Here is a 14,597-nt window from a genome sequence, read left to right as displayed (position 1 = left end):
TAGAATATGCATGTGAATAAAGACACTAACTTTAACTTTAGTACTGGAAATGAAAGTGTATATTTAGTGCAAATAAACTCCTTATCAATTACTGATTATGAAAACAAAGAAGCATTTTCTTTGTTTAATCAAATGAGGCAGAACATATTCGGCTATTATACAGTATATCACAGTTTTAGATTTTTGAAAAGAAAGCTAGCATATCCTGTAATGCTGGTTTCAGTGCTTATCTCTTACAGATTGTTACATATCTTCCAGCGCATAATACTTTCTCAGATAATGCACTCTTGTCAAAAATAGAGATATTTTTTGAGTCAGGGTGATTGCCACTTGCCTTCAAACTGATTAATCTTTTTCTTTTCATTATCAGTTTAATCTTCTTAGTTATAATTAAATGTCTTGGCAAATGTTTTAAACTGTTAACATAGTTGATGTTTCAAATCCGTAATGGCAAAAAAAGAAAAGCCCTATTTTAAGCATAAAGTTTCCATATTTTGACTGTACCATATTTGCTCTCATCAGTTGCAATGTCTCAGTAAGGTATTTCTCAAAAATATTTTTAGAGCTAACAAAATATGAAGCACTCATTGCATTAATTATGCTGCTCTCTTGGTGCGAGCACATGACAGTTTCTGTAATGCTGGAATCTGGGAACAGTTCTTTTAATATAGCAGATATACAGTCCATCTGATTTGCAACTGTAAAGCTTAGCCATGTGGAAATGCCAAATCATCCTCAGATATAGCCACAGCATCCTGTGTTTTCCCTGTTTTCACAACATATTCTGTCACTTTTACTGACAAATTATCTTTCTTAACAGCAGTTTTGTGCTTTGTGGTTCCAAGTACCCAGCACCTTTATTCGTTACTGACTCAGACCTGGGAGCTCTACAGATAGTACATTTATCTTCCCACTGTTTGTGTCCATAAGTATTTTTTGTCTATAAATTTACACATTTGTTTGGACTTCCCTGCGGTGGGTTGGCGCCCTGCCCGGGGTTTGTTTCCTGCGTTGCGCCTTGTGTTGGCTGGGATTGGCTCCAGCAGACTCCCGTGACCCTGTAGTTAGAATATAGCGGGTTGGATAATAGATGCTTTTGTACCTATGAGCATGAATTATTATTATTTATTATTATTATTATTATTGTATTCAGTTGTAAATAGGTTTGTCATCTCTTTGTGGATATTAACAAAGTTAAATCTGCACAATTTAATTTAAGCAATACTCTCCACTTTTCCAAGCAATGTAAGTTACATATTGTGCAAAAGTTCAAAATACCTTCAGGTAGTGCATGAAACAAATGAAAATATGTTAAGACAACATTTGTGCACACAGCCTGGGTAATGAACAGAACAAAATCCAGGATTACTGTAAAATTTGGAACAAAACTATATGTTAAGGACCAAAAACAGGACATATCAAGGAAAAATTATGCATCTGGTCACCCTATACAGTGGTGTGAAAAACTATTTGCCCCCTTCCTGATTTCTTATTCTTTTGCATGTTTGTCATACAAAATGTTTCTGATCATCAAACACATTTAACCATTAGTCAAATATAACACAAGTAAACACAAAATGCAGTTTGTAAATGGTGGTTTTTATTATTTAGGGAGAAAAAAAAATCCAAACCTACATGGCCCTGTGTGAAAAAGTAATTGCCCCCTGAACCTAATAACTGGTTGGGCCACCCTTAGCAGCAATAACTGCAATCAAGCGTTTGCGATAACTTGCAATGAGTCTTTTACAGCACTCTGGAGGAATTTTGGCCAACTCATCTTTGCAAAATTGTTGTAATTCAGCTTTATTTGAGGGTTTTCTAGCATGAACCGCCTTTTTAAGGTCATGCCATAGCATCTCAATTGGATTCAGGTCAGGACTTTGACTAGGCCACTCCAAAGTCTTCATTTTGTTTTTCTTCAGCCATTCAGAGGTGGATTTGCTGGTGTGTTTTGGGTCATTGTCCTGTTGCAGCACACAAGATCGCTTCAGCTTGAGTTGACGAACAGATGGCCGGACATTCTCCTTCAGGATTTTTTGGTAGACAGTAGAATTCATGGTTCCATCTATCACAGCAAGCCTTCCAGGTCCTGAAGCAGCAAAACAACCCCAGACCATCACACTACCACCACCATATTTTACTGTTGGTATGATGTTCTTTTTCTGAAATGCTGTGTTCCTTTTACGCCAGATGTAACGGGACATTTGCCTTCCAAAAAGTTCAACTTTTGTCTCATCAGTCCACAAGGTATTTTCCCAAAAGTCTTGGCAATCATTGAGATGTTTCTTAGCAAAATTGAGACGAGCCCTAATGTTCTTTTTGCTTAACAGTGGTTTGCGTCTTGGAAATCTGCCATGCAGGCCGTTTTTGCCCAGTCTCTTTCTTATGGTGGAGTCGTGAACACTGACCTTAATTGAGGCAAGTGAGGCCTGCAGTTCTTTAGACGTTGTCCTGGGGTCTTTTGTGACCTCTCGGATGAGTCGTCTCTGCGCTCTTGGGGTAATTTTGGTTGGCCGGCCACTCCTGGGAAGGTTCACCACTGTTCCATGTTTTTGCCATTTGTGGATAATGGCTCTCACTGTGGTTCGCTGGAGTCCCAAAGCTTTAGAAATGGCTTTATAACCTTTACCAGACTGATAGATCTCAATTACTTCTGTTCTCATTTGTTCCTGAATTTCTTTGGATCTTGGCATGATGTCTAGCTTTTAAGGTGCTTTTGGTCTACTTCTCTGTGTCAGGCAGCTCCTATTTAAGTGATTTCTTGATTGAAACAGGTATGGCAGTAATCAGGCCTGGGGGTGGCTACGGAAATTGAACTCAGGTGTGATACACCACAGTTAGGTTATTTTTTAACAAGGGGGCAATTACTTTTTCACACAGGGCCATGTAGGTTTGGATTTTTTTTCTCCCTAAATAATAAAAACCATCATTTAAAAACTGCATTTTGTGTTTACTTGTTTTATATTTGACTAATGGTTAAATGTGTTTGATGATCAGAAACATTTTCTGTGACAAACATGCAAAAGAATAAGAAATCAGGAAGGGGGCAAATAGTTTTTCACACCACTGTATGTCATACTCGCTGAACAAACTTAGAATGAAGAGAAGAGACAGAGGTACTGGCTGTATCATTGCTGTACGGTGCTTGTTGATATTGGTGGTTAGTGAGAGGGTGATGGAGAAGGAAAAGATAAGGAGGAGGTGCTGAGTCCTTAGTGGATCATCCACATCTTTTATGTTTTTATCTCGTACATTGCAAAGGGGACAATGAGAGAGATCAGAAGTTGAAGGCTGTTGTTAAAATTCAAAGGATGTACTCACACTGGCAATTCGTTCTATGCCTGAGCATGTTTGTCCGCATGTAACCCCACAAAGTCTAGTTCATTTGACTAGTGTGATCGCTGCAGGCCAGGCCAACCATACTTGTGCCCTGGCCCACTTGGAAGAGGTGGACCCGAGCATGGTTCAGTATCATTCGGGAACAGTGTAATCACTAAACGTGCCCAAGCACGGAAGACAGACATTTATTCAATATCTTCTGAGTAAAAAACAGGTTTTTATTCTCACCTTACATATGAGTGTGTATTGTAGTTGGCAAGAAAAGCTGCAAATTCTTCCCTAAACCTCATTTGTCACTGTAAAAATCTTGGATTTGCAGCACGATTAACAGCAAAACGCTGCTCGACACACTCAATAAATGTGTAAGAAGGTAGAGCATTATTCAACGCGCAGCTGCTGTCGCGTTGAATCTCATGTTCTGTATCCCTGCGAGATGCTCCATGGCCATTCTTTCGTCTCACGGGTCTTTTATTTGTCTTCTTTGATAATCACGTATTGTCTTCTAGTCATTCCATCTCAAAAGATTTTCTTTTTATAATAAAGAGATGTCAAATTGTTTGAATATTGTATCATGAAATATGAATTACAATGCAATGCAAATTATATCATGGGATAACTTAATTTTCACTATGCTGTGTTGATGGGACATTAGTGAGAACAATAGGATTTGAACACAGCTTGATGTGGCATCTGCGATTTTTAGTACACAAAACATGCATGACACTTCTAGTGTTAATATTGCAATATTACAAAAAAAATGTTTATTTATTTATTTTTAAAGATACTAGTATTATTGTCAATGATACAAAATTGCTAAGCCCCTTTTTGCAGTAATCACAAAACTTTACAAAAAAAAATTGTTACATTTTTGCTTGTTAGACTAACCATAGTATATTTGCCTTTAGAGTGGACTATAGTGTAAAACATAAACATTAGTAGAATTGCATCTTGTATATATTTTGGTCTGCGGTGGGTTGGCACCCTGCCCAGGATTGGTTCCCTGCCTTGTGCCCTGTGTTGGCTGGGATTGGCTCCAGCAGACCCCCGTGACCCTGTGTTCGGATTCAGCGGGTTGGAAAATGGATGGATGGATGGATATATTTTGGTAAATCCATACTGTATGCTGTACCCATGTTGTAATTATAAACAGTCAATTTCCAGCCACAAAATATTTTTTTTTTCCTTTAGATGTTGGTCTTTCATGACAACCCATTTCTGCAAATTGGTTTATGTTTTAAAATCAGGTGTCATTTCTGCATTATGCAGGACAATGCATTTGTGTTGAAAATCAAAACAAATTTGTGTTGAAATGATCTCTCTTATATTTATTTTATCCTTGAAAGCTGTAAATTCACAACTAAATATTTAAAATGCATTGGCTGCCACTGGAGTCAACAGTGCAATTATTGAATACTTTTCAGTGGCCATTTGTAATTGTTTTATTTTCAGTCTGCTTATTTTTGTTTGAAGTTACCAGTGACTTCATCCAGTAATTTTCCACATACCAATTTTAAAATGCATCTAAGATGCACACTCCCAGTTATTTTTAAAAATTTGAAAACAAAATCTGCATTACTACAATGTAAATTAAAAGAAAATAGGGATAAAATGGTATTTTCCTTATGTTAGTTTTTAATACATGAAATTCCAATAGACAGGGTAACAATATAGTGTCCAGTCTCTTTGAAAATGTAAATTGTTTTATAGACATTTGATATTTTATTTATGTTCACCACTAAAATAGTTGGTCACCTTGTAGTCCTCCTGCACTTTCTCTTTGTTTCATAAATGTATTGTTTAGTTAGTGTCTCATGAACACAGTTGTAATGTAATTTGTGAGGATATAACCTGTTACTGTTGGCACTTTTGAAGATGATTTTGAATTTTTGTTTTACTATTTTTTTTTCTGAATTTCAGTCCTCCTCGACCACACACACCTGATGATGAAGGACAAATTTCTTTCGATGTGGAAATGCACACCAGCCGAGATAACACTAGTACACAGGTAGGCATTCTTATGCTAAGTTCTGCTGCAAGAGGGAAATGTGTGACTTTACAGAGAAATGGCAAATTCTAACTCAAAATAGACTTTTGCTCTCCGGTTTTGATTTTTGCAAAGGTAATCAAGGTAAGATTGTGCTTTCACACAATCCAACACCACCTCACTTTTGGTGTTGTAGAGGTAGACATGTGATCTTGCAAATTTTTGCAGTTTGTAGTTTTTCACGTTTTAATGAAACATTCTGTTGGATTTTTATAAATGGCAGTGTCATTTATTATTTGTGATTTCTACATTCTCTAAATGGTAGTTTTTATAACCCCAGATTTGTGTTAACTTATCCAACTAAACTATTTTATTAAACTATTTTGTAAAGTATTTCAGAATCTAGGCAACACTTTGCTTGCAAAATCTATTAAGTAAATGTTGTCATCATATGGTCGATGATGCAAACCACTGTTGAGTTACTAAGAATCGATTGCAACTAATACTCGTGTTTGCTTTGATCCTATGATTATGACATGGTAACTTTTTAACTTGTCATTCTTATCTTTAAGAAAATACTTTATATTTTCATTTCACCGTTTTTTTTTTTTTTTTGGTTGTGTGGGATCTTGCATACATTTACTGTTCCTAATGCTGGTTAATACTTTTGTGGCAAAAGTCTGATAACAGTCTTGAAGGCAACCTTTTAAATTCTGTTTAATTTTTGTAATATGAGAACCAGTTGACTGTTTTGAAATAATAACAATTTAACATCATTTGTATTATTATTTCTAGTTTTCTCCCTCTGCTTTTCCATTTCATCCTGAGGTTCTAAAGAAGCCTCGGTGTACATGTGTACTTAAATAATCCTCATTCCACTGAGCTCTTATGACTATGAAGAAAGGATAAGATTCATGTCTCTGTGTAGTATGATAACCAGAAAAATGTGGTTTGTCAACAATTGATGTCTAATGGTCTTGGGCTCCCTGTATAATCTAAATTAAATTGTTTCTAGCATGGTTTACTGTTCCTTGCATTGAACTTGACAATTTTTTCGAATCTCCTGTTTGTATGCCAGTATTGATAACACATTTTACTGTTTCGAATTCATTTTTATGAAACATATTCTGTTGACTTTATCCCATCCAGTCTGAAGAGGAAGGCATCGACAGGGAAAAAGAAGAGGACATATTGCTAAAGAAAAGTGCTGATTGGGTAGCAGATTGGTCTAGCAGGCCTGAAAACATCCCTCCTAAGTGAGTTGTCCAAATGAACAATGCATATTCAACTGAGAAGATGTACAATATAAAACACTAGTAAATAATTGCAGTTTAGCTTTTGTGTTTTTCTAAACGTAACTGCCGGACAAATTTGAAAATAGTCACGCGCATATTTACAACTGACCAAGGTGAGGCCATTCGTCCTCATGGCTTAGGGTAATAGTAAAACAACAGGATATTAGTTTCACTTCAGGCTGCAACAGCCAAATGCCTTTTGTTTGTCATGTGCTTGAGCAGTGCTGCCATCCATAGAATGATACACTCTGCATAGTAGCAGGGAGAGAAGCGCTGTTAGAGCTGCAGAGGTAGCAGTCTCTTGACTGTCTTTCTGCCTAAACTGATGCTGCAACCAACAGATGACCACAAACTAGCAATAAGTAAAAAAAATTAATAGCATTATGTTTTAGTGCACTGATTGGCCATGATGTACAGGCAGTATACACTTGGTGACTGATAAACAGCCAAATGTCCGGTCTCAAATGGAGCCTTAAGTTGGTGTATGACTGTACTGGAAAACATTTTATTTTGTCTGTTTAAAACATTTTTGGAAACACAATTCTTTGATTGCTTTCTGCAGGGAGTTCCATTTTAGACATCCCAAGCGCTCAGTTACTTTAAGTATGAGGAAGACAGGGGCGATGAAGAAAGGTGGCATTTTCTCAGCTGACTTCCTGAAAGTCTTTATCCCGTCGCTGCTTCTTTCCCACATCCTGGCTCTTGGTCTTGGGTAAGTGAAACGTTACTTTTTTATTTTTGAAGGAGTTGCTGTCTTTGGGGAAGAGGGTAAGTATTACTCTACTGTCTTCCTTTTAGAACAAGATCCCATTACTGTTATCACTCTGAATTCCATAAAAAAATAAAACTGAGGAGTTGTACACTTTCTTTGTTTTGTAGAAGAAACTTGCACTTTGTTTTTGGAACATAATTTGAGATATTTGAGATGCCAATATAGACAAAACTGACCAATGACTAGATCAGACATAAACGTTTTTTGGTTTTTAATAACAGCAAATTATACAGCAGTTTACTTTGTATCTCAGGTAATTTTCTGGCAACAGTTTTTCCTATATTTCATCTAAGTCTATGTACTACACGATGTGAGAACTTTCAGATTAAAGCAAAACCATTGCTTTTAATTTGCATTGCAGCTGCTGCTATTAAATGTGACATAGACTTCTGATTCTAATTGCAGTCTTGTGCAAGTCTATAATAAGAGCTCCAGTCCATTTAAGCTTATGAAATTATGACCCACCTCATTTAAGTGAATGTCTTGTAATTTGCATTAGAATTGCATTTATGGAGTGGTCTTTGGTTTAGAGGTCTTGCTATGCTCAATCTGCTCTTTCTTTGATTTTGGCTACTAGTGATTCTCCAATCAATCAGCCACCACCAATCCAAATCAGTCAATTTTCACTATAAATGACTCAGTCAGTGATCAGTAAATTGGTCTATCCAAAAAAAAAATTCCCCCCAATATCTTTATTTCTAAGCTTTGCAGTTATTTAGTTGTGGTATTCTCTTAAAGCTGATCATCTGGGTCAGACGTTGGATATCTGTGGGTCAATAGTTCTTGAGGCTGATCCTGAAATTAGCTGTGAATCACCCAGTCTCACTGAGATTGCGCAGTTGGTAAACCAGCTGAGTGTAGGGAAGGCTGCAGGGATCCGGGGTCAACTTCTCCAGGCTGGTGGTAAGGTAGTCCTCCTGGCATTGCAAGCAATCTTTGCTTCCATTTAGGAGACTGGTGTCATCCCAACTGACTGAAAAGTGGGACTTGTCATCCCTATCTGGAAAGGGAAGGGTGGTCGCCTGGATTGCGGCAACTACAGGGGGATAACACTGCTCTCTGTGCTGGGTAAGGTCCTTTCTAGGGTTGTCCTCAACAGGAAACATGAATATTGGCAGAGTTTCTTTGCAGCCTTTGTCGATTTTTGTAAAGTATTTGACTCAAGTTGATCGAGCTGCCCTGTGGGACATCCTGAGACTTGGTGGGGTCCCCTCAAGGTTGCTGGATATATCATGGCCGGCCTGGACACTGGTACTCTGAGTGCTGTGCAGAACCTCTGCGTTTTTCCCAGTTGATTCTGGGGTTTGTCAGTGGTGTGTTCTTGTTCCTGCTCTGTTCAATGCTTGCATAGACTGAGTGTTGGGCAAGGTTGTGGGGTCCAGCGGCTGTGGGGCGTCTGTTGGCGAAAAAAGATTCACTGATCTTGACTTTGTCGACGATGCTGTGATCTTCACGTAGTCAATGGAGGCTCTGGGCTCTCGAGAGTCTGAGTGAGAAGTCTGAGTGTCTGGGCTTGCAAGTGTCCTGAATAAAAACCAAGATCCAGGCATTTAATGACCTCTTAGGCACAGCCATCAGCAGTGTGTCTGTCTGTAGAAAGAGTGTTGACCTTGTCGTGAGGTGCTTCCTGTCTTGCTATATGGTTGTGAGACATGGACGCTTTCCAGTAACCCGAGACAAATACTGGACTCCTTTGGTACTGTGTCTCTTCGGAGAATCCTTGGGTATCGCTGGTTTGACTTTGTGTCGAATGAGCAGTTGCTCATGGAGTCCCGAATGAGGCACATTTACCTGCATTGTGAGGGAGCGTCAGTTACGGCACTATGGCCATGTGCTGTGATTCCCCAAGGGTCATCTGGCTCGCAGGATCCTTATTGTTGAGAACCTGAGTGGCTGGACCAGGCCAAGGACACACCTACATAACACCTGGCTGCGGCAGATAAGAGGGTGATTTCTGGAGGGTGAGACTGAACCTTTGTTTTGTAGTGTGGTGGGTGTGGCAATGCGCTGTACCAGTGCATGCTCCCCAGCCTGACCTGACCTGACTCCCTTACGCAAATGTTACAGTACATGAGGAAGTTCATGTGTACTTCTGCTGTAACTTCCTGTAAACCAAAAGCGGCCAGCCAGACGGTAGAAGAGACAGAAGACCAAAATATTGGTTTTCACATTAGAAGAGTGGAGTAATGAACTATAAAAAAGGAATTTGAGGAGTTGTCCCGTACATGTAGAGGAACGGGAGACGTATGTGTTATCCATCTGAACTTAGTGGAAGAAAAGAGGGATGCACCTTCAGCAGAAATTTCAAGAGAAGCTGCTTTAATGAGTTCAGATCTTTTTATCTTTTAATTAAAATGAACACCCCTTGTCTGAGTGTGAACAGTGAGCGAGCTTGTGTATAATACAAACAATAATGTGCTCTTGTTGCTTAGTAAACAATAGGCTTGTTGGTTAAAGAACCAAATTTGTCTGTTTTACATGTTAACTTGTCAAGCCTGGTAACATTTTACAGTGGTGTGAAAAACTATTTGCCCCCTTCCTGATTTCTTATTCTTTTGCATGTTTGTCACACAAAATGTTTCTGATCATCAAACACATTTAACCATTAGTCAAATATAACACAAGTAAACACAAAATGCAGTTTGTAAATGGTGGTTTTTATTATTTAGGGAGAAAAAAAAATCCAAACCTACATGGCCCTGTGTGAAAAAGTAATTGCCCCCTGAACCTAATAACTGGTTGGGCCACCCTTAGCAGCAATAACTGCAATCAAGCGTTTGCGATAACTTGCAATGAGTCTTTTACAGCGCTCTGGAGGAATTTTGGCCCACTCATCTTTGCAAAATTGTTGTAATTCAGCTTTATTTGAGGGTTTTCTAGCATGAACCGCCTTTTTAAGGTCATGCCATAGCATCTCAATTGGATTCAGGTCAGGACTTTGACTAGGCCACTCCAAAGTCTTCATTTTGTTTTTCTTCAGCCATTCAGAGGTGGATTTGCTGGTGTGTTTTGGGTCATTGTCCTGTTGCAGCACCCAAGATCACTTCAGTTTGAGTTGACGAACAGATGGCCGGACATTCTCCTTCAGGATTTTTTGGTAGACAGTAGAATTCATGGTTCCATCTATCACAGCAAGCCTTCCAGGTCCTGAAGCAGCAAAACAACCCCAGACCATCACACTACCACCACCATATTTTACTGTTGGTATGATGTTCTTTTTCTGAAATGCTGTGTTCCTTTTACGCCAGATGTAACGGGACATTTGCCTTCCAAAAAGTTCAACTTTTGTCTCATCAGTCCACAAGGTATTTTCCCAAAAGTCTTGGCAATCATTGAGATGTTTCTTAGCAAAATTGAGACGAGCCCTAATGTTCTTTTTGCTTAACAGTGGTTGGCGTCTTGGAAATCTGCCATGCAGGCCGTTTTTGCCCAGTCTCTTTCTTATGGTGGAGTCGTGAACACTGACCTTAATTGAGGCAAGTGAGGCCTGCAGTTCTTTAGACGTTGTCCTGGGGTCTTTTGTGACCTCTCGGATGAGTCATCTCTGCGCTCTTGGGGTAATTTTGGTCGGCCCTCCACTCCTGGTCTACTTCTCTGTGTCAGGCAGCTCCTATTTAAGTGATTTCTTGATTGAAACAGGTATGGCAGTAATCAGGCCTGGGGGTGGCTACGAAAATTGAACTCAGGCGTGATACACCACAGTTAGGTTATTTTTTAACAAGGGGGCAATTACTTTTTCACACAGGGCCATGTAGGTTTGGATTTTTTTTCTCCCTAAATAATAAAAACCATCATTTAAAAACTGCATTTTGTGTTTACTTGTGTTATATTTGACTAATGGTTAAATGTGTTTGATGATCAGAAACATTTTGTGTGACAAACATGCAAAAGAATAAGAAATCAGGAAGGGGGCAAATAATTTTTCACACCACTGTATCTTCTTGATAAATATCTTTTGAGCATATTATTAGAATAGTGGCTTATGACAGGTGTTTTATTTTCATATTTTATGCCATATTTATTATGAATAAATATTTTGTGTTTATGATTTATTAGCTACAAAAATGCATTTTAGTGGCATTTTATTTATTTAGTATTTTTATGGTCATTGAACAATAAACCTATATATTTTAATTTTGTTAATAAAAATTAATAGGTAAAACCTGTTGTCTACACTTTAATTGTAAAAATACAAAGGTTAATACTTTATATAGAAAATAATGCTTCTACATGTCTGGTTAAAGGAAAAAATTGGATTCAGTATCAGAACTGGTCTTCGCTGATTTAATATTACTAGATATTAGTAAAACAATCCTGTTTAGAGCATCCCTAATGATTACTGTATGTGGTGTATTACCATGTTAATCTCTTGGGGATCTCTTCATATAATTTACTTTCCCCTATGCACTACATGTATATTTTGGTTAGGGTGCAGCTGTCTGTACTAGATATAGCCATGGGGAAGAGTTCTGTTTTTTTTTTCTGAATATTGCATTACCAGTCATTAGCAAAATGGCAACTGAATGCTAAAAATGACACACAGTTTTATGTGGTGCCTTTTGCGGACGTAGTGTTGTAACCTTCCTCTTAAAAAACTCGGTTTGTCAGTGTTATGAATTGGGCTATTGATGGATTTCTAATTAAAAGCTACTTTTATTCGGACATTATGTGCTTAACTGACATACAGTGCATCCGGAAAGTATTCACAGTGCATCACTTTTTCCACATTTTGTTATGTTACAGCCTTATTCCAAAATGGATTAAATTCATTTTTTTACCTCAGAATTTTACATACAACACCCCATAATGACAACGTGAAAAAAGTTTACTTGAGGTTTTTGCAAATTTATTAAAAATAAAAAAACTGAGAAATCACATGATATAAGTATTCACAGCCTTTGCTCAATACTTTGTCGATGCACCTTTGGCAGCAATTACAGCCTCAAGTCTTTTTGAATATGATGCCACAAGCTTGGCACACCTATCCTTGGCCAGTTTCGCCCATTCCTCTTTGCAGCATCTCTCAAGCTCCATCAGGTTGGATGGGAAGTGTCGGTGTACAGCCATTTTAAGATCTCTCCAGAGATGTTCAATCGGATTCAAGTCTGGGCTCTGGCTGGGCCACTCAAGGACATTCACAGAGTTTGAATATGATGCCACAAGCTTGGCACACCTATCCTTGGCCAGTTTCGCCCATTCCTCTTTGCAGCATCTCTCAAGCTCCATCAGGTTGGATGGGAAGTGTCGGTGTACAGCCATTTTAAGATCTCTCCAGAGATGTTCAATCGGATTCAAGTCTGGGCTCTGGCTGGACCACTCAAGGACATTCACAGAGTTGTCCTAAAGCCACTACTTTGATATCTTGGCTGTGTGCTTAGGGACGTCGTCCTGCTGAAAGATGAACCGTCGCCCCAGTCTGAGGTCAAGAGCGCTCTGGAGCAGGTTTTCATCCAGGATGCCTCTGTACATTGCTGCAGTCATCTTTCCCTTTATCCTGACTAGTCTCCCAGTCCCTGCCGCTGAAAAACATCCCCACAGCATGATGCTGCCATCACCATGCTTCACTGTAGGGATGGTATTGGCCTGGTGATGAGTGGTGCCTGGTTTCCTCCAAACATGACGCCTGGCATTCACACCAAAGAGTTCAATCTTTGTCTCATCAGACCAGAGAATTTTCTTTCTCATGGTCTGAGAGTCCTTCACGTGCCTTTTGGCAAACTCCAGGCGGGTTGCCATGTGCCTTTTACTAAGGAGTGGCTTCCGTCTGACCACTCTACCATACAGACCTGATTGGTGGATTGCTGCAGAGATGGTTGTCCTTCTGGAAGGTTCTCCTCTCTCCGCAGAGGACCTCTGGAGCTCTGACAGAGTGAACATCGGGTTCTTGGTCACGTCCCTAACTAAGGCCCTTCTCCCCTGATCGCTCAGTTTAGATGGCCGGCCAGCTCTAGGAAGAGTCCTGGTGGTTTCAAACTTCTTCCGCTTACGGATGATTGAGGCCACTGTGCTCATTGGGACCTTCAAAGCAGCAGACATTTTTTCTGTAACCTTCCCCAGATTTGTGCCTTGAGACAATCCTGTCTCGGAGGTCTACAGACAATTCCTTTGACTTCATGCTTGGTTTGTGCTCTGACATGAACTGTCAACTGTGGGACCTTATATAGACAGGTGTGTGCCTTTCCAAATCACGTCCAATCAACTGAATTTACCACAGGTGGAATCCAATTAAGCTGCAGAAACATCTCAAGGATGATCAGGGGAAACAGGATGCACCTGAGCTCAATTTTGAGCTTCATGGCAAAGGCTGTGAATACTTATGTACATGTGCTTTCTCAATTTTTTTATTTTAATAAATTTGCAAAAATCTCAAGTACACTTTTTTCACATTATCATTATGGGGTGTTGTGTGTAGAATTCTGAGGAAAAAAATGAATTTAATCCATTTTGGAATAAGGCTGTAACATGACAAAATGTGGAAAAAGTGATGCGCTGTGAATACTTTCCAGATGCACTTTATAATAGCTGCCTAGGGAGTTTAAAGCTGTTGTCCATGTAATACGTGTAGATACACCACACATTGTCTTCAAAAACAAAAGGTGGATTTGAGAGGAAAAGTAACATTTCTAGTGATTCTGTCTAATACCTTTCCCCATTTATTTTTCATCACATTTTGTAAATCAAGACAAATCACCTATCTTTAGTCAGTGTTGATTTTTCTGCTTGTTTTACAAATGTGCTCAATGGTGTGGGGTTGGGGGAGTGTGTAATAGTGCATTCACTAAAAGTGCTGTTCCCTTTTTGCTTCAAATTGTTTACTTTTTATTTAAATGCTAATTATTACAACCAGAGAATGGTGACGATAAAAGTTTGTCAAAAATGTGTACTTCAGGCTGTCTATTGTGTTTCCAATTTTGTCATATCTTCAGTTGTTTTTTTATCCCTGCCTCAAAATATTTCTAATTTCACCAAAAGCAGTTTAGAATCTGATTGTGAATAGATTGTACTTATTTCAGTCCTTTCCAGCAGTGTGATAAAGACTTAAAATACAATGGTAAAAAAGCACAGCATTTTAGGGAAGTCTGCTCCTATATGACCAGTGTAATAATGTGGCACCAATGTCTTAAAAGTTACAGTTCCCGTCTTACCTAATGTTTTGGCTGGTATTTGGGTCAACATTTATCAGCTGAAATACATGATCAGTTGGATG

The 14,597-nt window shown here is 38.8% G+C and overlaps 1 protein-coding gene across 2 annotated transcripts in view; it reads left to right on the top strand.

Annotated features, from left to right (window-relative positions):
* The window catches only part of LOC114655461 (BCL2/adenovirus E1B 19 kDa protein-interacting protein 3-like), a 63,135-nt gene that overhangs the window by 33,877 nt on the left and 14,661 nt on the right, over nucleotides 1-14,597 (top strand). For both annotated transcript variants that reach the window (XR_007934228.1, XM_028806477.2), the window contains exons 3-5: nucleotides 5,257-5,344; nucleotides 6,473-6,579; nucleotides 7,181-7,330. Coding sequence is in view for 1 of the 2 variants with exons in the window: in XM_028806477.2 (XP_028662310.1) it covers nucleotides 5,257-5,344; nucleotides 6,473-6,579; nucleotides 7,181-7,330 (345 nt within the window). In the remaining variant the exon portion in view is untranslated. The remainder of the gene's footprint in view (nucleotides 1-5,256; nucleotides 5,345-6,472; nucleotides 6,580-7,180; nucleotides 7,331-14,597) is intronic.

This window comes from Erpetoichthys calabaricus, chromosome 1 (genome assembly GCF_900747795.2).
Source record: "Erpetoichthys calabaricus chromosome 1, fErpCal1.3, whole genome shotgun sequence".
In the NCBI taxonomy this organism is placed as follows: domain Eukaryota; kingdom Metazoa; phylum Chordata; class Cladistia; order Polypteriformes; family Polypteridae; genus Erpetoichthys; species Erpetoichthys calabaricus.
The sequence above is the reverse complement of the archived record's forward strand: the minus strand, read 5'-3'. Positions and strand labels throughout refer to the sequence as shown.